Consider the following 25,292-nt stretch of genomic DNA (forward strand, 5'->3'; position numbering starts at 1 on the left):
GCGCCGTCTTTTTCAGCAAGACAATGCCAAGCCACATTCAGCACGTGTTACAACAGCGTGGCTTCGTAAAAAAAAAAGAGTGCGGATACTTTCCTGGCCCGCTTACAGTCCAGACCTGTCTCCCATCGAAAATGTGTGAAGCGTAAAATACGACAGCGGAAACCCTGGACTGTTGATCGACTGAAGCTCTATATAAAACAAGAATGGGAAAGAATTCCCCTTTCAAAGCTTCAACAATTAGTTTCCTCAGTTCTCAAACGTTTATTGAGTGTTGTTAAAAGAAAAGGTGATGTAACACAGTAGTGAACATGCCCTTTCCCAACTACTTTGGCACGTGTTGCAGCCATTAAATTCTAAGTCAATTATTATTTGCAAAAAAAAAAAAATGTAAGAGTTTGAACATCAAATAGCCTGTCTTTGTAGTGCATTCAATTGAATATTGGCTGAAAAGAATTTGCAAATCATTGTATTCCATTTATATTTACATCTAACACAATTTCCCAACTCATATAGAAACAGGTTTTGTAGTTCAATATCCCTACAGTAAAGGTAAAGTACTGCGATGAGGTGGCGACTTGCCCAGGGTGTACCCCGCCTACCGCCCGAATGCAGCTAAAATAGGCTCCAGCACCACCCACGACCCCAAAAAGGGACAAGCGCTAGAAAATGAATGGATGGATCTCTACAGTAAAGCATCAGTGTTCAGTCCAACTGGATTTAATGGCTGTGAAAGTCTTGGCTTACACAGATTGTGAACTCCAGCAAACATCAGTTTCCATGGTGCTGTTGGAGAGCTGCTCAAACACGACCATTTAGATCACCACTGAGTGCACTTCATTCACTTCTTTTGGGCCCCATCTGCATTCAGTTACCACCAGTCTGAAACTAAAAGGGTTAACAAATGTGTCGGAAGGACATTATTATTTTGTGTTCTTTCAATAACACTGTCGTGCATTCAAAATAAACCGTCCAGGCACTAATGGTCATTCTTGAAGGTTTTATTTTGATGAACAATGTTTGAGGCAAACATTTTTGACTGGCTCCAGCCTGATGGAAGCCAAAATACACTCTTTTTGAAGAGGCTGCCAAGTAAGACAAAGATCACCAAAGCAAGGGAAATCAAGACAATATGCCCTTGGAGTTCACTTATAATAAATAATATAAAGTCGCCGTTACAGCAAATAGGCATTGGAATCTGTTAGTGAGTGTGTTAGTGAACGTTAACGGCTTGCTATTATTCTAATGATGTTTTTGTGAGGAGAACAATTGTACGGTAATTGTTTAACTTTGCCCTGATTACCTGCAAGTGTGAATAGCGGAGCCAAAAATACCTCAACTTGTGTATTCTTTGACTCGAGATACGTCATTAGCTGAAACAAGTGCAGTTTCCACTTCATAATGTGTCAGCATTTACACATTCCATGGGAAAAAGAAAATAGACAGGAGTTCTTCTATAAAACTAATTGCTGCTGTTGAAAGCCTTCATGTAAAACGCTAAGCTTAAAATACAAGACTGTTTCTTGGAAAAAGACTCATAAAAATACTTTTAAATGTAACAAAGTCTGGCAAATCATGCAAAACCCTCCAATTGTTTTGTTTTATAGTCTAGAACTCATCTGTTATATACCCAGGAAAACCCAACTTTGCAAAGTTAACATGAAAAAAGAAAATTACAAAACAGAAAGAGGGGTACTCAAAGACAGCTATATTATAAGTGTTTTCCTCAAACACAAGGAAGACCGGGCTCCATCTCAGAGCAGTATTTCCCCATTCTAATGTGAACAATACCTGCCTGGTTTAAGTCCCAATGGGCAGCAGGCTAGGAAGGACCCAAACAACGCTGCAAACTGCACACGCCTCTGTGATGCTGAGGGGATTTTACAGTCCAAGAGCCCCGAGTGTAGAGGGTGCACAGCTGACTTCATTTGCAGTCTGTGTGGGTTTTTGAGCCGGTCCGCCTCCTCACAAATCCTTCATGAGCGACTTCGGTCCTCTTGGGTTCCCACCAGCATTTTACTGTAGAGCTTCTGCTGCTCTTCTTTAAATGTATCTTTTACCTTCGCTCTCTTTAACCCTCCATCCCTATTAAAAAAAACATTATTAGTTGATGTCACTTTTGCACGATGAATAAAATGGTCAAAAAAATAATTCAACGCGGGCTGGGCGATATGTCCTTTTAATATCTCAAAATTTTCATGCCATATCGCGATACACAATATATATCTCGATATTTTGCCTTAGCCTTGAATGAACACTTGATACATATAATCACAGCAGTATGATGATTTTATGTGTCTACATTAAAACATTCTTGTTCATACTGCATTAATATATGCTCATTTTAAACTTTCATGCAGAGAGGGAAATCACAACTAAGTCAATTGACCAAAACTGTATTTATTAAACAGTTATTAAGCGGTGGCACAAACATTCATGTCATTTCCAAAACAGAAAGTGCAAGATTGTCAGAGACATTTTAGAGCAATCTATTAGTGCACTTTTGTGCATGATGTCACTAAGATGACATATCAAAACAACACTAAATTAAAGTGCACTTTTTGTACAGAACACCACTACAATAGTTTAAAACAAATTAAGTACACTTTTGTGCATGATGTCACACAAGATATTTCAATAAGTGTGAAATAAAAATGAGCTGCATAATAGGAAATCAAATAGTGTTCGTCCTTCGCTATGTGGTAAGTTACTGCAGACATTATCTCCTTTTGCTGTAGACGATTTTTTTCATACTGTGTTGATCTGGAAATGGTTGCTTGGGCATTTTGATGGTGTTGGCGTGTGGCACCGAATGGAGATGTTGACATGCGGAGTATGCACTCTTCATTCTCTAGCACAGGGGTAGGGAACCTACGGCTCTCGAGCCAGATGTGGCTCTTTTGGTGACTGCATCTGGCTCTCAGATAAATCCTACCTGACGTTGCTTAACACGATAAGTAATGAATAATTCCGCTGGTAATCACAGTGTTAAAAATAACATTCAAAATTATAAACCTTCTCATGCGTTTTAATCCAAGAATTCGCATTAATGGTAAGAATAATTTTATTTATTATTGTTTAGCTTCAGAATAACAATGTTATTAAAAAGAACAACAAAATATTATACTCTAAAAATGTGAGTCTTACTTAAAAATGCACACATTTTGTTGTATTCGGTGTTAAAAAATATCGGTAACACTTTGGTATGGGGAACATATTCTAAGTAACAAAGACTTAATTAGGAAATATTTGGACACTAGGGGAACATATAAGGGTTAGGGTTACTAAAAAGCAATAATTCTGTGGTTTTGAGGGAAGACTCTTAGTTAATGACTTACTGCTTAAGGCCATTAATAAGCACTTAATAATGACTAATTAAGAGCCAATACATTACTTATTTACATGTTAATAAGCAATTAATTAATGGTGACTATGTTCTCCATACAAAAGTGTTACCAAAATACTATATGGCTGTCATGGAAATACATTTTAAAATATTTGGCTTTCATGGCTCTGTCAGCCAAAAAGGTTCCCGACCCCTGCTCTAGCAGGTAACTTTTCAAATGATGTTACATATGAGCAGTAATGCTACTTTTGGTGGCAACGATTTTGCCGCATACTTGACAAATTACGGTTGTCTGTTCGACATATTCTCACTTGAAGCCAAACCACCGTCGGACGATGGACCTCATGCTGGTTTTATTGGGAATTCATTCTTCCTTCTTTCTCTCGTATTACCACTAGCATCACAGCTAACGTTACCCATGCTGCTACCTCAGTGCTCCGAGAGGGCGTATACATATGTGACGTATGTAAGAAGGTGCGCTTGCTGTCTGTGAGAAGGAGAGACAAGAAAGAGTGGGAAACGCATGCAGTGTAATGCCAGCAGCTAAAAGCAACTGCGTGAGAACGTATACTCCAATATCACGATATAGTCATTTTCTATATCATACAGAGACAAACCCGCGATACATCGAGTATATCGATATATCGCCCAGCCCTACGTTCAACTACAAAATAAAAGAACTTGCTTTTGAACCATGCACATATGTATGCTAGGGATGTTCTGATCAGGGTTTTATGCAGCTGATTCTGATCATCCATTAATGAAATCGGTCAATACTATTAACAATCACATGTATTAACTGTACATTTTTTTATTTGTTTATGGTGAGTGAGTGCTTCTGAAAGTTAATATGAACATATTATTTTAACTCGTTCCTTATTTTATTATTTCATACAATTGTTTGAGCAAAACAAAGTCAATAATTCACAATAACTAAACAAAATTAAAAACAACTATGTACTGCTAATTAAAATCAATTGGGTTTTGCCCCCAAAAGTCTTCCTGTTCTCAAGGAATGATTCCCTGAGTTTGTAAACATTGACAAAAAACTATTTTGAGATAGAAAAAATATCGACCTGATCCCTCTATTACCGATCGTATATTGATACTACCCTTGGCGCCAAGACCACCAAATTATTTATCGTGTACTGACTGCGACAATACTGACACACCAACTTCTTAAAGTTTACTAAATAACTTATTTATTGGTGTTGTTTCAAGCTAGCTTAGAGGCTGGCTTGGCTATTAGCATGCCTGCTCCTGGCTTTCTTTCGGGGTGTAACATTTAGCCTATTCCTCCAAGGATAATGATACTCAATAATTATGCGTGAGATATTAAGAAATGCCTTTTTTTTTTTGCCATAATGGCGGTGATTATTATTGGCTTAAGGGAGACACTCCACACTGTATGGAGACACATAATTAATTAGCTGCCTGCTTGTCTAAAATATAGACAGTGTCAACCAGAGGGTATCTGGCCATTACCGATCGATCGGCACATCCTTAAAAAAATACTTTCAACATGATTAATAGTACTACACATATCTCTGCTCTTTAATCACTTCTGTAAAAAATAATTAAGTTGCTAACTTAAATATGAAAATTGGACAAACTTAAAACGGTCCTACTCTTTAACCAAAGACTAATATCTGTAAACAAGAGCAAGGCTATTACGTGGAAACGGTCATCAAGCAGGTAAGGTGAGATTCCACCTCACCTAAGAGGAATATTCTTAAAATACACGTAACATGCTGTGATAGCTTAAGAAATGTTGGCAATGTCTTACCACAAGAGGTCTACTAGTCCTCCTTGCCTGGCAATGGCTGCTTTGACTCGATTGGCAAACTGTACAGCATCCTCCCCTTCCTATTGGGAAATTTTGATTAACTATTAAATCGTAAGTTACAATAAATCAAGAGTCTTACTTCTCTGGACATGGGAGGTAGGTACCACACACTACAGACAATGGCCCAGCTGCTCATCATGCGTAACAGGTAGTTGACCATTCCAAACTTGCTGCTATTCCAGAAGGCGTCTCCAAATCTGGGATCATACTGCACAGAATACAAACACCCAAATAAAATGTGGCTGACAAAACTTAGTCATTAATATCTCAAATCGATCAACATCTAATAAATTGAGAAATAAGTCAATCTTATTCAGTAACTCAGTCTTATCTATATGACCACAAACAATCTATGACAGTGGTTCTCAACAACCTTTTTTCAGTGATGTACCCCTGTGAACATTTTTTTAATCCAAGCACCCCCTAATCAGAGCAAAGCATTTTTGGTTGAAAAAAAGAAAAAAGAAGTAAAATGCAGCACTATGTCATCAGTTTCTGATTTATTAAATTGTATAACAGTGCAAAATATTGCTCATTTGTAGTGGTCTTACTTGAACTATTTGGAAAAAAAGATATAAAAATAACTAAAAACTTGTTGAAAAATAAGCAAGTGATTCAATTATAAATAAACATTTCTACACATAGAAGTAATCATCAACTTAAAGTGCCCTCTTTGGGGATTGTAATAGAGATCCATCTGGATTCATGAACTTAATTCTAAACATTTCTTCACAAAAAAATAAATTTTTAACATCAATATTTATGGAACATGTCCACAAAAAATCTAGCTGTCAACACTGAATATTGCATTGTTGCATTTCTTTTCACAGTTTATGAACTTACATTCATATTTTGTTGAAGTATTATTCAATAAATATACCGGTATCTATAAATTATTTTTGAATTGTTACTATTTTAAAAAAATCTCACGTACCCCTTGGCATACCTTCTAGTACCCCCAGGGGTACGCGTACCCCCATTTGAGAACAACTGATATATGATATGCTGATGACACATCCTTGTTACAGTAGGTACCACTATAATTTTGCCTCAATCCTGTGAGAATCTTGCATGCTACAGAAGCATTAAGGCAGGGCTGTACAGAGTAAGCATTTTAGTCTAAAGGTAACTTGTGTGATTGTATTAAAAATAAATAAAAGTAGAACACTTGCAAATACAGTTTTTAACTCTTAAACTAGCATTTCGCTCCTAAAATAAATCCATCCAAATTTGATCAAACAAAAGTCAAATTTTCACACATTATTGGAAAAACCTTAAACCATAATTATAACCAAGTGATTGATGCGGCGGTGTCACTGATCAATCTGTGCGTGCTGAAAGCTGAGTGTGTCAGTCCTTTTTGCGCCATGAGCAGAGGATAGCGGGGCTAAAACCCCTAGTTCACATGCACACGTCTTCCAACACGGAATAAACAAGGTCTTAGTTGGAAGAACTTGTCAGTAAAACACATTTTTTTCACCACCTAAATTGCACTGCACTGCGTGCTAGTAACTAGGAGGGTCGGGTGGAATATTGAACAACAAATCAATGATTGAAGTGACAAACTTGCCATTCAAATAATAATACTATTTGTTGTCAAGCACATGCAGCCATGGAAGCACATTCAATCCCTTTAATATGCAGAGTTTATACAAACCAGAGAAAGGTTCAAAAGAGCTACCATCAGAGCTGACAAACTGCCAATGCTTTGATTGATTGATTGAAACTTTTATTAGTAGATTGCACAGTTCAGTACATATTCCGTACAATTGACCACTAAATGGTAACACCCGAATAAGTTTTCCAACTTGTTTAAGTCGGGGTCCACGTTAATCAATTCATGCCAAACTGATAAGATAACAAAAAAAGCTTAAGCTAAAATGCTAGTGAGAATCAGAGGCCACGTTTACACTGCAAACAAAACCTGAATTTTTTAGCCCTCATGTGACACGGATCTGATTTTTTTTCCAGTCTAAACGCTCCAAAGTGCTTTAAATTTGATCTTTTCGCATCAAATTCAGGCCACATCAGGAGGTAGTCCAAATCCGAATGCAATCTGATCTTTTAAAATGTGACCTCAGTCTGAACACAATGCGACCTGACTGCGACACGTGTGTGACTTTTTTATCTGCTTTGAGCGAGTTACATCATTTGTGTGCGCGGGGAAATACGTAGCCCCCCAGCAGAAGTGGATGCTTCATTACATCATCTGGTTTTGCCGAGCAAAGTCTATTTTCAACCTTTCGGTGCATTACTAGTCAATAGTGCCCAAATAGGCTATATGTAAAATAGGAATATTTATTTTGATTCCCAAGATATAGCAATTGTTGAATGACCGGAATTGAAGCTGTGGTGCATTTGCTTGCATGCGAGTTGAAAAATAAAGTTAACGTTGAGCCACGCTGATGTCCATGCTTCCTCTGCTTAACAGCCACAAAAAAATGTAAACCCTCCCAAATATATTACACAATATATATCCATTCATACATTATTACTTTAATTAGTTTTTAAGTTAAAAAACTGACATTTTTAAAGTGTTTTACTCTCGCTTCAAACAGTAAGAAAGTTTGTGCATCGCTCTCAGCACCTGAGCGCGTTTATTTAACAGTGGAAATAGCTGAACAGAGTGACCCCTCTTTTCGGTCATTGTTTTGGCAGAGACAAAAGCAGGGCGCTGCCGCCGCCGACACACACAGTACAGAGAGCTTCGCGACTTGCCGGTATCTGTTTAGTTACAGAAATGAGTCCCCATTTTTTGTTCATTCATTTATAATAATTATTTCAATCAATCAATCAATCAATCAATCAATGATTATTTACACAGCCCTAAATCACAAATGTCTCAAAGGGCTGCACAAGTCATTTATGTTCCAATGACAGTACAATGTTAAACCATTCTACAGTAATGAGAAATAAAAGTGTATACAGTATCTTTTTAAATTGTTAATTGCAATAATATACTGTATATTATGATTACATTACATTATAATCACTGTGTAGTTTTAATCAAATTTTTCTTCAGTTAGAGCGCAAGATGTTGACAAAAGCTCTTTCTGCAAAAAGACTCATTTTTTTGAAAGTACATTATTGCATATTTTTTTAATGTGTAGCACCTTAAGACAAGAATAAGTTGATTGACAGTCTAAAAATAAAATGTATTCCTTTACTAATTTTTGCAGTTTTATGCATTTTTTGTATAAAATATACAATCGTAAATCGAATCGCAAATTGAGGGAAAAAAAAAATTGCAATTAGGTTTTTTCTCAAAATCGTGCTGTCCTATAATGTTTACCTCGAAAAACACCATTGATAAAAGTAAATTATTTTCATGTTGCTGCTGATATTTTAACATGTCCTCTTAAACCAGGGCACTTTATTTCATGTTATTGTTTTTTGTACAGTAGCTAAATGATTTTATAAAAGAAGAAAGGGTAGATTATAATTGACTTTTCTTATATTATTTTCAAGGCTCTCTTTTTTTTTTTTTTTTTTTTTTAACTCGAAACACTTAAGTTAGGATCCTGTTATGTAAAACTTACTTTTCATACTGGTACCTGTTTTTGTGTTTGGGATTTCAATCAGTCCCGAAAATTTTAAATTTTAAAGTGAAGAATAAGGCAAAATTACAGTGGTACCTAATGTAATGCAGATGTAGATATTTAGTCACATCAACGAATATTTCCATTGATGGGTTAGTTTTTGGGCCAAACTATATCGGGATATGAGTTTTGATCCATATTGCCCAGCCCTACACTTGTTTTACTGACAGTGCTAGCACAGTTTAGGGATGTCTGTGTTTAATTGAGCATTACAGTAGGCCTTATGATGGCAGTGTTATGTATGAGTTCGCATGTGTACGTTGAGTGTTAATAATAAAATTGTGATATTTAAAGAAATTTCACATTGCTCCTTAATATTTTCTGTGCCACAAAAAAAATTATGTGCTACTATTTTTGTCCATTTAACAGCACCAGTGCTACTTGTGAAAAAGCCAAGTGCAGTGGAGTGGTACTACCCAGAACTAGCTGCAGTGTGCTCAATCAACAACCAGGTACCATCTTAAACCTGATAATACTTTATCATCTGTATCCGGCCTTTTTAAGTCAGTTGTGCATTCGTTACGTATGCCTATTCATTCACACTTAAAGTGAAGAATAAGGCAAAATTACAGTGGTACCTAATGTAATGCAGACTGCAAAATACCCAAAACAATTATTAAAAATGGCAAATGATAACGGCAATCTATATGGAAAGGAAATGGATGGGGAAAAAAACTAAGTAATGAAGTTAAATTTTTTCAGTTCATTAAATAATCCTTACAATAGAAGGCAGACCTATAGAACAAGTATGAAAGATTGTATATTTTGGTCAAATTCAGTTTGAGAATGGAAAAAGTGACAATTACAAAAACAAGAGTTTAAACTGCTAAGAAATCACATGAAAACTACTGACATTAGAAAAATTTAATATTGAAACCATGTGTGGTCTACCCTATTGTATAGTCCCGGGACATTGACCTTAACTAAAAACTTAGCAAAAAACTTGAAGCATTTGAGCTCTGGTTATACAGAAGAATGTTAGAAGTGTTAATGGACAGACTTAAAAACAAACACATTTTTGGAGAAAGGAGGAATAGTAATAAATTACTACTTTACACAGTTAAAACACGGAAACTAAATTATTTTGGCAATATAATCAGAAAATATGGTATACAAAGACAACTGATAGAAGGCAAGATAGTTGGAAAGAGAGGCAAGGGGAGGAACAGAGCAACATGAACATCAAACACTGGACCAAACTCAACTACTGTGAAAGCGTCAGAAAGACACAAGATTGAGAGAAATGGCAATGCATTTTATATGCACACTGCATATAAGACATTACGACAAATATCTATCAATGAAGGAAAAAATAAGTTTCTCTCACCTTGATGGCTACAGGGTAAACTGTGGCTTCAATTTCAAAGCTGCCTTTCTTAAACATCATTACCGATGTGTTGTTAATGCATGTACCTGCAGAACCAATAAAACAATTGAACTTTTAAAATAAAAACAAAAAAAAAATTACAATCTGCACTCACCTTCTGGGAAAATGAGAATGGGAAGTTTAGATTTATCTTGCGCATGGTCACTCAACCTGAATTGTTGAAAGAAGAAAATTAACTCACAATCTAACAGGTTGGAATTTATGGTACAATGAAATTGTGGAGTAATAAAATATACTAGTTCTACCTTTTGGCCACTAGATGTCTGTCTTTGACTTCTGAGCGCTCAAACCAAATGTGTGGGCAGGCCTTCACCATGGATCTCTGAATGACTCCCATCAGGCCTCTGTGAATTTGGCCCACCTGACACACACAAACCAGACACACACACAATATAACACGTGCAAAGGGCTTTACATGTGCCATTGGAAATTTAGACGGACAAGCAACCGAGTCAACATTTACCATTGCGTAGCAGCCATCACTGGCCAAAATGATGACATCAATAGGTGACGTGTGGTTGGCAACACATATTCCTCCGTTTTTGGGTTTATTCTCACTAGGAAAGAAAAAAGAAACTGATCATTAAGTTGGCATTTCCTCAAACATTTATTTAAAAATAATTAAAACCATAAGTCATGATGACAGTTACTGATCAACATGATTGTTTTATAAGAAATAAAGCCAGCTTTAAGTGCAATAAACTTATTTCTAGATTTCAACAAAGTGAGTTATGCAGACGATGTAAACTCGTTCACCTTCTGAGCATGTAAGACCTGCATATAGTAAGTCTTCATTTCAGGGATTGCGTTACAGAGTATGACATCATTACTGGTGTATTTATATCACAAAATGACAAAATGTGTTGTTACCATATTGGTAGCAGACACTGCCATACCAGACACAAAATAAATGAATGTCATCATAGCCATTTGTTAAACAGGCTACCTAAACACCGCCAGCATTTTGTTTTCAACACTCTTCACTTCCTGAATTGTCTGCATTACTCTTGCTTAACTTAAACACCCAAATAACACAGAATTTAACACTAAATCTGCTGGGCTTGTTTATACCTTTATATACAGTAGAACTTTTTTTATATGTAAAAGAGCCTTTTTGTTGAGGTTTCCGTGCTTTGTCCAAACCATTAACGTCTTGGGTATGAATTTGAGCCTCTGGCATCCGCCCTTTTAGCTCCACTCTTACATTCCTACTGTTAACCCACCCTGGCCTCCTTCCTTCAGAGAAAACCCATCTGGCATTATGTAACCTCCTCATGTAGACCAGGGTGGATCAGGTTTAAAGAAAAACTAAATACAAGTAGTATTTTGCAGCACTTTCTCTTGTCACAATGGTTACACATTTTTAATCAAATCTGAGATGGGGTCTTTTTTCAACAAAAAGTATTATAAACGCTCAGCAATTAAACTTTAATGGAAGGGAGTCCAAACTTTTTTCACAAAGGCCCACATGCTAAAAATGAAAGAATATGGGGACCACTACGATACATTTTGTACATTGAAGATGCTAAAACTGTTTCGTACTGAACGTATTATTACTGTTAATGCCAAGCTATTTAAAAATCATTTATCTTAGCTTTTTTATCATAAGCCATAAACAGTGGTACTATTTTATTGTTAGTGTACATGAGTATTTCTTGTATTGTATTGTTCTTGTATTATATTGTTTATGTTAAATGTGGAATGAGTGAGAGGGGTTGGGATATTATAAACATCTGCTTCATCCAACCCCTATTCAAGCCTTGCACAAATGTCTCTGCCAAGATGTAAAAAAAATGTGTTGTTGTACTGTGCAGGTTTGAAATAAATACTTAGATTCAATTCAAAAATAAGTGACAAAGCAAATCATTTTTAGTGTTACAGTCGTCCCATGTTTATCTCTGTTAATTAGTGCCGGACATTAATTTAGGACCAAAATATTGTGAAAAATGCTTAATAAAAAATCAGTCCCTCAAAAAATCTGATGCGGTAATATTTGAAGCTGCGATGAGGTGGCGACTTGGCCAGGGTGTACCTCGCCTACCGCCCGAATGCAGCTGACATAGGCTCCAGCACACCCTGCAATCCCAAAAGGGACGAGCAGCACAAAATGGATGGATATTTACTAAGTCCCAGCGATTGTCACACACATACACTGGGTGTGGTGAAACGTGTCCTCTGCATTTGACCCCTCCCCATGTGCACCCCCTGGGAGTTGAGGGGAGCAGTGAGCAGCAGCGATTGCCGTGCTCGGGAATCATGTGGTGATTTAACCCCCAATTCCAACCCTTAATGCTGAGTGCCAAGCAGAGAGTCAATGGGTCCCATTTTTTGTAGTCTTTGATATGACTTGGCCGGGGGGTTTGAACTCACAACCTCCCAGTCTCAGGGCGGACACTCCAACCACAAGGCCACTGAGCACGAAGTGGCGAGAACGACTGTATCTAATTCATTAATAATGAATTCATTTAATTTTCAGAATTCTGCCTGGTGACACAAGATTCAAGTACCCCAGCTTTAAAGGGGAACTGCACTTTTTTGGGGGGAATTTTGCCCATCGTCTACAATCTTTATGAGAGACATGACGAGAGATTTTTTTTTAATGCATTCTAAATATTAAATACATGGAATCAAAAGTCTGCTTACAATGGAGCTTATGAGAGTCGTTCAATTCTGCCTACAGAGCCCTTAAAAATACCTCCATTAAGGTTTTAAATACATGATGCAGGTATACATGTAAAGTACTAACGGGCACATTTATAGTAACATTTATTTTTACGTATTTTGATCACTCTGAGCATACGCGGCGCATACATTTCAAAACGAGGTTTCCTTTTTTTCCCTTCATCACTGCAGACTTCAGGAGAGCCAACAAACATAATAAAACATCATTTACTGCACAAAGTCTGCTATCAATAGGCTGCAGACTGCTGGGATGTTCATATATTCCTTTTTAGATGAGAAATGACTCAATCGTCGCAAAGAAATGGAGTCGCAGGTCGGGGGGTGGGAAGCATGATTGATGATCAAGAATAAACTCCCAAGGAGCAGGAAAGCGAGGAAACAGCAGACAAAACGATGTAAACATAGGGATACACGGTAGTGATCACACCACTGCTATAAATAATTCATCTGCATTAGCATTTATAATTACAATATCACAAATACTTGGTTAATATTCAAAAAACAAAATGTAAATGAAGTATTATTAGCCCGTTTTGAATGGTTATTTATTGGATTTTATGGGCAGGATAGGGGACTTCCTATTAGCTCCGTCGTAAGCGGACTTTTATTTATGTTTCTTTAATATTTAGAATGCAATAAAAAAAATTCATCCGTCACTTGGTCTTTCAGAATGATTGTGGACCAAAGGAAAAATTCCCAAAAAAGTGCAGTTCCCATTCAACAAGAGAAAACTTTTTCTGCTCGCATTTTCAACAAAAGTACAGCAACCAACATTTTTGGGGTAGATGTACTTGCTACTTCTGCTTTGATTTTTCAACATAAAATATTACAATACTATTTATAAACAATAACGTGCAAATAACATCTCTTCAGTTTAAATTATCAATAGATTTAACTGCTATTTTACTGTTGTTTTTTGACATAGAAATAATACAAATACAAAAAAAATGAATACAAAAAATTAAGTTTAACCAAATCTTTTTATGTTAAATGAGCAGTGGTTTGACCGGCCACTACACTCTACGGTGGCAGAGAAAAGTCACAAAAAATGCAAACGCCACAACACAACAACTTTCAGCTTTAGCACGATTGCAAAAGCCACAACAAATACAAACTCCACAACAACAACAACAACAACAAAAAGCCATAACACAACAACTGTAAGCCAAACCACGACAACACAAAGACAGAACGGAAATGACAGCGAAAAAGTTTCGGCGACTCAACTTCCTGAGGCGAAAAGATGATAACTGTGCCATGAACAAAGTTGCAAAAGTAAGTAAAGTGTGACCACTTTTTCAGTCATAAATAACTTTTTCAATAATACTAATATATTATGTTCATTACACTGTTTTCAACTATTTAGGAAGGTGGTCCGTCGTCACTTTCGTTGTCTTCGTTACTCCCTCTGTGGCTAAAGGTTGTTGTAAAATCGCTTTGTGATATTGTCTTGTCGCGTTTTTTTAATTGTTGTGACCTTTCTCGGCCACTTGAGGTATCCACCATTCTTGTTTCAATGACTGATGGCGATAACGCCAGACGGACAGACAGACTTGAAAAATGTTTAACGTCTTTATCATTAAAAGTACTAAACTCTATATAAAGTCTGCTGTTACTAAATCCAAGGGTTTCCCTTTTCTAGTATCAATTAAATCGATCGATTACCTTTTAAAGCGAAGTTGGATTGATACCTACAATCTTCTGAAAAGCAAACTTGGCGAGCATAGTTTGATGTAGTTAAATCTAAGGAATATAAATCGAGACTTCAGTTAATCGTAAAAGACCCTTCTTAGTACTAAAAGGATTTAAATGCGCCACACCTAATTACGTAGCGTTCATGCAGGCAGTCAACCTTTTCAAGAATGAAGTCATTCTTCCTTCTGTGTGCCGTCTTTGCTGTGTAATTTATCAATCCTGATAAAAATGGTATCAGCCAGACGAGTGTTTATTCAATCTTAAATCATGACTGATTAGGAGCAATGGTAATGGTAAAAATGACAACCATTTGGACTTGAAAGAACTTTGGGCCGGATGTAGAATACGACAATAAAGGTCTGTTTACTAATAGCAAATGAACAATTGATCCTTTGACATTGTCTATAGTCAGATAATGCTGTTTAGTCAAATTATTTGAGCAGTCCCTTACCTGTCGTGGTATGTTATGATGGCAGTCAGAGCTCTGACACATATTCTGTTGCACATGAGATGAACCTTTTCACTCAGGATGCTTTTTATCCTGCAAGAAGGAGCACGCAACAGGACTCGTCACTTGAGCCATGTAAAGCTTTTGTGTGTATTAATGGGACAAAAATTTTAAAAAAGTCTACCTTCCATTGGGCAATAAGCCTATAACAGAGGTGAGGAATACCAGCAAGCCAACCCCAGTGAAGGCAAGGGTTACCCTGGAACAAACAGATGCGTGTTACTGATGATAGCAGGTATACGTCAACATAATACAGGTAAAACCAAAGAGTGATTCAAATAGAGCGGCGTCAGAAAGATGTTGAAACTTTTTGACTTATCTTATGATCCATCCCTACAGAAACTGAAAAATGGCAAGGCATCATTTAGCAAAAACACTTCTACTATTACTGGCAACAAAGCGACTCTTCAAGAGATGAAAGTAAGCTAAAAGACTCAATCTTACTCTTTTAGGGAGGGTTTCTAATTAAATTGGGTAAGGATGCCACTGAATTGATCAAGACAAAACAAAATGTCTGCAAACACACCTAATGAGGGACAATATGAGCAAGAGGACACTTGTAAACTATGTCCGCATGTGGCGTGACTGGCCTTCCGGCTGCTCATTAAAGGCGTGCCAGTCACGCTCAGCACTGAGTCGCACTGCTGGACTACTCGTGATACACATGGAGTGGTTTCTCGCTTAGCTACTCACTGTGTGACATTTAAATGGGCAATCAGGGTACCTTCCAATTATCCAGACAGTTCGCTCCGCTCTATCTGGCACTGCTGTGCTTCCTTTGTGTGTAAACTAGCGGTCCTGCTCTACGCCCACTGAGACAAAGATTGTGACTGAAAAGAGGGCTCACTGCTTTCAGTTAATTATACTGTTAAATAAACCCTCTCAGGTGCGGAGAGCAACGCACAGAGTGAGACCTCTGTCTCCCTGTTTGAAACAAGAGACCATGAAAATAAAAATACAGTGTCATATCAATTTATCCATGACATCAAAGTATTTCGACTTCATTTTCAATTTATCGTTTGATTAGTCACTAATCCATCCATCCATCCATTTTCTACCGCTTATTCCCTTTGGGGTTGCGGGGGGTGCAGGTGCCTATCTCAGGTACAATCGGGCAGAAAGCGGTGTACACCCTGGACAAGTCGCCACCTCATCGCAGGGCCAACACAGATAGACAGACAACATTCACACTCACACACTAGGGCCAATTTAGTGTTGCCAATCAACCTATCCCCAGGTGCATGTCTTTGGAAGTGGGAGGAAGCCAGAGTACCCAGAGGGAACCCACGCAGTCACGGGGAGGACATGCAAACTCCACACAGAAAGATCCCGAGCCCGGGATTGAACCCAGAACTACTCAGGACTTTTGTATTGTGAGGCAGACGCGCCAACTCCTCTTCCACCGTGCTGGCCCGATTAGTCGCTAGTCACCTTCAAAACTTTTCCAAGGTGCAAATGGTGTTTTATATTAGCGTACTGACTGCCTCCACTGCAGCGCACACAAACTTGCCGTTTCCTGTAGACACTTCTGATTGGCCAGTAGGCAAAGGACGAAAGGCTCCACAATTCTGAATGGCAAACGTCAATCACTATTGCTGGTGAAGGCGGAGAAAAAACAAACCTTGCCTCTTGCGATTGTTTATTGCATTTATCAAAACCTTGAAGTTGATAAATTGTGCAGCCCTAATCCGATGTGTCCGTGTTTTTGCCGTGAGATAAACACTGACATTTATTTTTTTGTATATTGTTACTTACAGCTGAAATTGATCAAAAGGACTCGCCTGACTCTTGTAAAATCATCATTTACTGAGGGAAAGGCTTTCTGACTGTTGGACAATGTGGACAAAAGCCAGACTTTTTTTCAAAAATCCGGGACACTTTGTTTTAAAATCATATCATTTTAAATATTATTGCCTTGTATTTCATTTACTTGAACTTTTGTGAAAGACATATGACCTAATACTGTATTTTTATATGGTATCAGTGTAAAAAATTAAATACTGTACCACTCATTAATACGTCATCTGCGCGTCATTTGTATAAACTACCCTGAATTGTGAAATCTGGTGGAAACACAAACCACACATCCCTACAGTAGACTTCTGTTCCAGGAATGAAAAGTTACAGGAACTTAAGACTTCCTGAACTTTAAGTGAAAAAATTACTTAGTTTGGCTGCAGTGAAACAACTCATTTGATGCTTTCCTGTTGACTTCTTCATTGGGCCTGTCAACTCCTTTTCTAGCACCATTCAGTGTTTGACGTATCCATTATTTTATTATTATTATCATTATGATGAAATAATAAGCAGTAGAAATGGATGGATGATATTACATTTAATATCTTTAATAATAACTTTTTATAATGTTTTGATTGTTTCATTCTTTGAAGGATACATATGAATTTGTGGAGATGCAATGCCTAGATATTAGTGAGGATAGCACACAGTCAAAGCCATAAATGCAATGGTAATAATTGGCATCATAATTAATTTCGGTGCTTTGTATTTTGGCCTTGGTTTCTTCTTTTTTTTCCCCTGTCATCATTATTGCTAATATCTTTGACAAAGCATAATTTTACATATAGACCTCGTAACCTTGTGCATGCGTACCTAATTAAGTGTCCACTAAATTGTTATTTTTCATGCCCCCATTCAGTGATTGGAAAAAAATAACTGAATTATTACTGAGGCAGTAGAGCATTGTGGAAACAGTAAACTAACAAGAGTTTTTTTTTTTTAATCAAAATGATGTTGATATGCACTGACAGTAGTTAGCAGTTGTATCGCTATGGTATCAGCTCGTGTTACAGTCAAAATAAGACTTTAAGTTACTCTAGTTGCAGCACGACAATGAATGTCCTCATTTGTATGAACAGACCTGTTTGCATGGCTAGCCCAAAGCTTGAGTAAATATATAAATTATTTGTGCTGTCAATACCTGAGAGGTAGCAGGAAACCATAGCGGATCAGGAGGCCGAGTCCCCAAAGGACTGTCAGCCTCAGGCTGATGTACTGAAAGTTGTAGTTGCTGCGTGTCAGCAGATTCCAAGACTCCAACTCCTCTGCAGAGAACCGCTTGGTCACCTCGTCGTCCATGATGCTCTCCACCCCTCTCCGCGCAAAGTAAAAAATATCGGACATCTCGAACTCAGTGGCTGAGTCCAAGTCTCTGTTGCTGCCACTGCGCCGAATCTCCTTGATCTCTTCTTCTAAAGAAGTGGGCTCTTTTGCAATGATTGCTGGAGGGGTTTCAAAGAAGTTTGACGAAAGAAATAAACATTAGAACATCAACATGCGCAAAGAAACACAGACATGTCACATCTTACCATTTGAGTAGGGTTTGTACAAGGGATGATTCTTTTCTTTGGCTCCTCTCTCTAGCCTCAGTGTCGCCCACTACAAAACAACAGCAGGTGAATGTTTTTTTTCCTCCCACCAAAACCAGATGATAGTGTTTGGTGGAAAATTGATTCACAAATCCCTAATTATAATTGCAAGTTTCATATAACTGCATTATAATCATGTTTATTTTAAAGTGGCACTCAAAATTGAAACCAAAAACTAAATTTTAAAAATGGTCAGTTTTTTTAATAGACTATCCATTTCGGCTGGGCAATATATCGATATACCCGATATATCGCGGGTTTGTCTCTGTGCAATATAGAAAATGACTACATCGTGATATCCGAGTATACGTTCTCACGCAGTTTCTTTTAGCTGCGGGCATTACACTACAGGCTCTTCTCACTCTTTCTTGTCTTGCCTCACAGAGATATAAAACAAACGCGCCTTCTTACATATGTCACATACGTATAGGCCCTCGCGGAGCAGAGAGGTAGCAGCATGGGTAACATTAGCTGCGGTGCTAACGTGGAGGTGCGAGTGGTAATACGAGAGAAAGAAGGTGCAAATCTGGCAACAAATGAAGGAAGAATTTATTCCCAAGAAAAACAACAGGGGGTCCATCGTCCGGCGATGGTTTGGCTTCAAGTGGGAATATGTTGAACAGACAACTGTAATTTTTCATGTGAGGGGCAAAAGTGTTGCTAAAAAAGAAGCATTACTGCTAATGTGTAGAATCATTTGAAAAATCACCCGGTAGAGAATGAAGAGTGTTTGAAACTCCGCATGTAAACATCTCCGTTCGGTGCCACACCAACAAAACCATTTCCACATCAACACCGTGTGAAAAAAATAGTGAAGAACAGAAGGAGTTAACGTCCGCAGGAAACTACCACATAGCAAAGGACATTGACTATTTGATTTCCTATTATAAAGCTCATTTTTATTTGACAGTTATTGAAATATCTTGTGTGACATCATGCACAAAAGTGCACTTTACTTGTTTTAAACTATTGTAGTTGGATTCTATACAAAAAGTGCACTTTAATTTAGTGTTGTTTTGATATGTCCTCTTAGTGACATCATGCACAAAAGTGCACTAATAGCTTGTTTTAAAATGTCTCTAACAATCTTGTACTTTCTGTTTTGGAAATGACATGAATGTTTGTGCCACTGCTTAATAACTGTTTAATAAATACTGTTTTGGTAAATTGACTTAATTGTGGTTTCCCTCTCTGCATGAAAGTTTAAAATGAGCATATATTAATGCAGTATGAACAAGAATGTTTTAATGTAGACTCATAGAACCATCATACTGCTGTGATTGTGTGTATCAAGTGTTAATTCAAGGCTAAGGCAAAATATCGAGATATACATCGTGTTTCGTGACATGGCCTAAAAATATCGAGATATTAAAAAAAGGCTATATCGCCCAGCCCTACTATTTATGGAAAGTAAGTAAATTTTGAAAATAAATGTTAACTAAAACAAGTGTGTGGTTATGGTCTATTTGAACCCAGAACCTTTCTTTAAAAAGGGTACTGCACTTTTCTTTTTACTTTTGCTCACTGTTTAAAATCATTATGAGAGACAATAAAACTGATGATGGATGAAAAGTTTTCTTGCATTGAAGTCAATGGGAAGTCTTTGAATTTCCCCAAAAAGCCCTCTAAATAACCATACAAAAACCGCCAACAATACTCAATTCACATTTTGTGACCTGGATACTAACAAAGTATTAAATATTATTAACCAAGTATTATTATTATCATTATTAGTGATATTGTTATTAAAAGCGCTAATGCAGACAAACTATTTTTAGCAGCGCCGTGATAAGAGAGAGCCAACTAGCTTGTGCTGGTATATTGATGTCATTTGCTGGTGAGCTGCTTCCTCGCCTAGGAGCTCATTAAAGTTTATTCTCGAACATGAATAATGCCTCTCAATGTCATAGTAGAAGGATTAGGACGTAATCCGACAAGTTGGTCAATTTTGGCATCCAAAATAGACCCGCAAATGGTGAGAAAGACAGAAAAACACGCTTGGTTCCACCCCTTATTTTCTTCACGAGAATTATAACTATAATATTTTTCATCTAAATAAGAATATATCAACACCTTCCAGTAGTCGGCATCCCGTTATGTTTGTTGGCTCTCTTGTCTGCAGTGAGTAGTAATCAGTGATGTTGAGAAAAGAAATACCGAACGTTGTGATGTGTTTGTGAAATTAATGTGCCACCATATGCTTGAAATGATTAAATGTAAATATTACATGTTACTATAAATGTGTCTGTTACTACATTACAAATATACTAACAGTGTTTATATAAAACCTTGATAGAGGTGTTGAGATGTTTTTTTTAACTGCTTTAATGGCAGAATAGAGCGACTCCCTATTGCTCGCAATTGTTTACTAGTTAAAACGGATTTTAAAAAAAAACATATGTGTGCTTGTCTTATGTAAGGACTGTGAATGATAACTTTTTTTTCTTTGAAACAAGTGCAGTTCCCCCTTGAGGGACATAAAAAGGGAGGTCCTTAGTAGCCGAGAGAGAAGTACGCAATGTCCTAAACTGTGAGCCCAAAAAAAAATGCAAAGTTTGCGAGCACATAAAAACAAAAGGTACAGTAATGTGGTATAGGCGTCTCAGAACAGTTCACTGGAATTAGTCTTCAAAGTTTGACACTACAGAGGCTTATTCAAAAGGCTTTTTTAGGTGATAACGTAGAAAACACTGAAGACTATTTAAAATCTAATTAACAACATGCCATGCTTTTTAATGATGTGATCAAAGGAGGAATTGATGTTTAAAACCATGAAACCTTGATGCATGTCCTTTTAACTCATTCATCATGCTTGCTACTGGAGTCATGTGCTAGGAAAATCTCCTCCAGGGTCCAGAGAGGCCCATTTGTTTCTGGCACATGGGCAAGTTGGAGTTGAGAAAGTAGCTTAGAAGTTAAAAAGGCTATTTATTTCAATGTATTAAGAGAATAAGGCTGTGGGTTGTATTTGAGCTAGCTGGAGCTGTGACACAGACCATAGTTGGTGAAGTGTGATGACACCCCACCCTGCCAAAGATTACATAACAGCAGCTGCACGGAGGTTGCGATGTAATCCATATCCGCCACTTCATGCACTGACCACCGGGAATATTCTACTAAATTGTTCTATGGGCCACACTTCCAGAAAGCTACGGACCGGGGGGCCGGACATCTACCTTCACTATTAGTCTTATTTTGTATACCGTTTTAAGGACGTTGAGCAAAAAAAAAAAAAAGCTAGTCAAAGATCATCTTTCTGACAGCATTTGAGCATTTTTAGAAAATCTCCAGCAAAAATGTGAGTCTCTTACAAGTTTGTTGAACTGAACTCGCGGGCCACCAGTTGATTTGCCCAAATGATGTGAAGAGGGGACCTAAAATTGAACCTTGAGGAAAACTACAAATAACTACTGACTGCATTTGAAGTAAACATGCTACAGCAACACCATAGTTACATAAATCACATTATGAAAAAAACGTGTAACTGCAAAAAAGGATTTAAAGGGATGCCTTTAGGAGCGCCTCAGAAATTTAAGTTCTGGACCCCAGTGTCCTGGGTTTGCTAGCAAGGTTAAGAAATGTCAATGCAAGGAACTGCCAATGTGTTAAAAGTGGTCCAGGTTCCTCTATAAAACAGGAGCACTCTTTAGGAATTCGCTGCAAAAATGTTTTTCTCCCAAGTTTTGAATTGAACTTGGGGAGGCCGGTATGGTGCCGCCTGTTGAGTAGCTCTACTGTACAGTCTACAAGTGCAATGAAATAATAAAATATTCTTTAGGATTTAAATTCCTTCAAAAACATTTGCTGAACACAAAGTTACGATATGATCTCTTACCTCAAAAAGCTTCAACAATGATTTCATGTAGAGGCGTCGGATGCCAAAAGACACTCCAAAGATGGCGGGCACAATGATGAAAACAAGCAACAACGTGAACCACACGGTGAAAGAGATCCCCAGGAGGATACACACCAAGCTGTCAAAGGGGTTGAAGAACAGCTCCATGTTGAAGACACGTAAGAGTGAGGTCTTCTGGATTGTTAGTTCGACGAGTTGAGCAGAAGTGGCCTTAAGTGGCCCTTATCTGGTGTCAACACAATGTCTTCATATGGGCGACTATGGGATGGAGCTCTTCCTCGAACTGTAGAGCATCATCTTAATGTTGCCCTCATGGGGCAAAGTATTAAATATTTCCATTTTTCCATCAGTCTCGGAAACTATTTAACATCCTGATTTGCGGCAAATGTCCCATTGGAATAATGTCAACACAAAAAGGACAGCTGGACACAGCATGTAAGTGCTGCCCTGCGTGATGGGAATCCTCAGTTCAAGGTGGCCTGGTGTAAAAACAAACAACAAAAAAAAAACATTGGATTATTGTAAAGTAGTTGAATATTCCTTCAGCATACAATTCAACCATTGCTCAACACAGCTTCATCAATGGCACAGCAGTGAAGATTGTAAGCAGCACCAAGTTCCTGGGGGTGCAGATAACTGACAATATGACCTGGTCCCTACACACCGGAGCTTTTGTAAAAACAGCTCAGCAGTGCATGCACTTTTTGCGTCGGATGAAAAAAACTCACATCCTCACCCTATTTTACAGAGGCATGATAGAGACCCTACTGACCAAATTCATCTCTGTCTGGACCGGAACCTGCAGTGCCTTGAAGTCTCTGCAGAGAGTGGGGAGGACGGCGGAAAAGATCATCAGGACTCCTCTTCCTCCTATACAGGAAATCGCAAAAAGCCTGACCATGGCTCACAAAATTTGCAGACTCCTCCCACTCCCATCAAGGACTGTTTTCACTGCTGGACTTTAGAAAGATATTCCGCAGCCTCCGTAGCAGAACCTCGAAGGTTCTGTAACAGCTTCTTCCCTCAGGCCATAAGACTCTTGAACGCATCATAATAATCCCCAATTGCCCCCGAAAAAACGGATTAACTCGCTGGAATATAAAGACAAAATAACAAACATCCACAAACGTGGATGTATATGCAAAAGTTGAATATATTTATCTGTAGAGTAATTTATTTATTTATATCTGCCCCTTATTGATCTTTTATCCTGCCCTACAACGAGCTAATCCAACAAAATGTTATTCTTATCCGTACTGTAAAGTCTGATGCGTTTGTTGTGTTTACCTAGAGCTGGTGTCAATTTATTTAAGAGAAATGTAATGTTAAAGGCCCACTGAAACCCACTACCACCGACCACGCAGTCTGATAGTTTATATATCAATGATGAAATATTAACATTGCAACACATGCCAATACGGCCTTTTTAGTTTACTAAATTGCAATTTTAAATTTTGCGCGAAGTATCCTGTTGAAAACGTAAGTATGATATCGCGTGCGCGTGACGTCTCGGATTGTAGCGGACATTTTTTTCCAGCCCGATCCAAGCTATAAGTATTCTGCTTTAATCACATAATTACACAGTATTCTGGACTTTTCTGTGTTGTTGAATCTTTTGCAATATGTTCAATTAATAATGGAGAAGTTAAAGAAGAAAGATGTAGGTGGGTAGCGGTGTATTGCAGCTGCCTTTAGCAAAACAAACACAGCCGGTGTTTCCTTGCTTACATTCCCGAAGGTGAAGCTTTACCATGGAACAGAGCGGTCAAGCGAACATGGTTCCCAAACACATGTCAACCGGCAGGTTTCGGTGAGAAAATTTTGGTAATAAGTCGTCTCTTACCGTAGACATGGGCAGAGCTTGCGTCCTCCTGCAGCTGCGGACTCTCTTACCTCCTCCCACCGGAGACACTAGCGGTCACCACACCCGTGGCCACACCCCTCCGACTTTCAGGTGCCATATAATCTCACTAAAACACTAGTAACACAATAAGCAGATAAGGGATTTTCCGGAATTATCCTAGTAAATGTGTCTAATAACATCTGAATCGCTCTCACTGCCCTCGCCTTTTTTCATTCTTTCTAGTCCTTCACTCTCACTATCCTCATCCACAAATCTTTCATCCTCGCTCAAATTAATGGGGAAATCGTCGCTTTCTCGGTCCGAATCGCTCTCGCTGCTGGTGACTATGATTGTAAACAACGTGAGGATGTGAGGATCTCCACAACCATCGTCTGCTACTTCCGGTACAGGCAAGGCTTTTTAATGAGCGACCAAAAGTTGCGAACTTTATCGTCGATGTTCTCTACTAAATCCTTACAGCAAAAATATGCTAATATCGCGAAATGATCAAGTATGACACATAGAATGGACCTGCTATCCCCGTTTAAATAAGAAAATCTCATTTCAGTAGGCCTTTAAAGATGAGCCACTGGGCATAAAGATGACATTAGTGATGTGCTAACAAGAGGTTCCATCCTCTGTTCAGCTAGCTTCTTCTTCACAGGCACTCAGCTAGTGTCACCATTTTCTGCCAACATAAACGGACCAAGGTTGCTTTAGTAGCGAGCCGGGTAGTTAAAAGTGTCCACAAAGCCTACTTGGGACTCAAGTTAGCTCCATGAGGTTGGATCCCGGATGTGGATGCAACTTGCTGGGTTAGCTTGCTAACGGCCGCCGCTTGAGGATGAAATGCTGATCCCAGGCTTTTGTCGGCGTAGATTAAGTGCTTCGTTTCTCGTTCTATAACTAGCTTTCCAGCAGTTTAAAAACACACGTGGGAAAAGTGAATGATGAACGTACCTTCAGTTGGATTAAATGCGGGGTTGAAAAGCCCATGGCGTCTTTGTTCAGTTGGGACTTGAAGCCAGATCGCAGCCGGCGGACAACGTGAGCCGACAACAGGCCAGTGACTGGCTGAGGCTTGCCTTGTTGTTGCTGCGTGTTTTTTACTGAGAGAACAAGACACACTCCCTTCTTTAGCGACATC

At 38.2% G+C, this 25,292-nt stretch overlaps 1 protein-coding gene across 2 annotated transcripts; it reads right to left on the reverse strand.

The window, feature by feature from the left end:
• Positions 1-983: 983 nt before the first annotated feature.
• On the reverse strand, positions 984-25,262 carry LOC133556605 (glycerol-3-phosphate acyltransferase 4-like). Of its 2 annotated transcripts, XM_061906709.1 has the most exons (14): positions 25,106-25,250; positions 23,075-23,172; positions 22,282-22,781; positions 18,387-18,456; positions 17,999-18,299; positions 15,185-15,259; positions 15,004-15,093; positions 10,639-10,732; positions 10,421-10,536; positions 10,270-10,325; positions 10,116-10,201; positions 5,269-5,397; positions 5,130-5,209; positions 984-2,082 (listed from the first exon to the last, which is right to left on the reverse strand). In XM_061906709.1, exons 3-14 carry the CDS (start codon positions 22,447-22,449, stop codon positions 1,974-1,976), a joined length of 1,374 nt encoding a protein of 457 aa, XP_061762693.1. In that variant the 5' UTR covers positions 22,450-22,781; positions 23,075-23,172; positions 25,106-25,250; the 3' UTR covers positions 984-1,973. The 2 variants fall into 2 exon arrangements, with proteins under 2 accessions (XP_061762693.1, XP_061762692.1); XM_061906708.1 differs by lacking the exon at positions 23,075-23,172 and having other exon boundaries at positions 25,106-25,262.
• Between the last annotated feature and the right edge of the window lie 30 nt (positions 25,263-25,292).

This window comes from Nerophis ophidion, linkage group LG07 (assembly GCF_033978795.1).
Source record: "Nerophis ophidion isolate RoL-2023_Sa linkage group LG07, RoL_Noph_v1.0, whole genome shotgun sequence".
Lineage (NCBI taxonomy): Eukaryota > Metazoa > Chordata > Actinopteri > Syngnathiformes > Syngnathidae > Nerophis > Nerophis ophidion.

What these genes read in the sequence shown, in the direction of transcription:
- LOC133556605 (XM_061906708.1), bottom strand. Translation starts at nt 22,449, where the DNA reads ATGGAGCTGTTCTTCAACCCCTTTGACAGCTTGGTGTGTATCCTCCTG. An exon ending in GGCTTATTGCCCAATGGAAG is followed by an intron (nt 15,094 to 15,184) that starts GTAGACTTTTTT and finishes TCCTTCTTGCAG; the next exon opens with GATAAAAAGCATCCTGAGTG. An exon ending in AGACATCTAGTGGCCAAAAG is followed by an intron (nt 10,326 to 10,420) that starts GTAGAACTAGTA and finishes TCAACAATTCAG; the next exon opens with GTTGAGTGACCATGCGCAAG.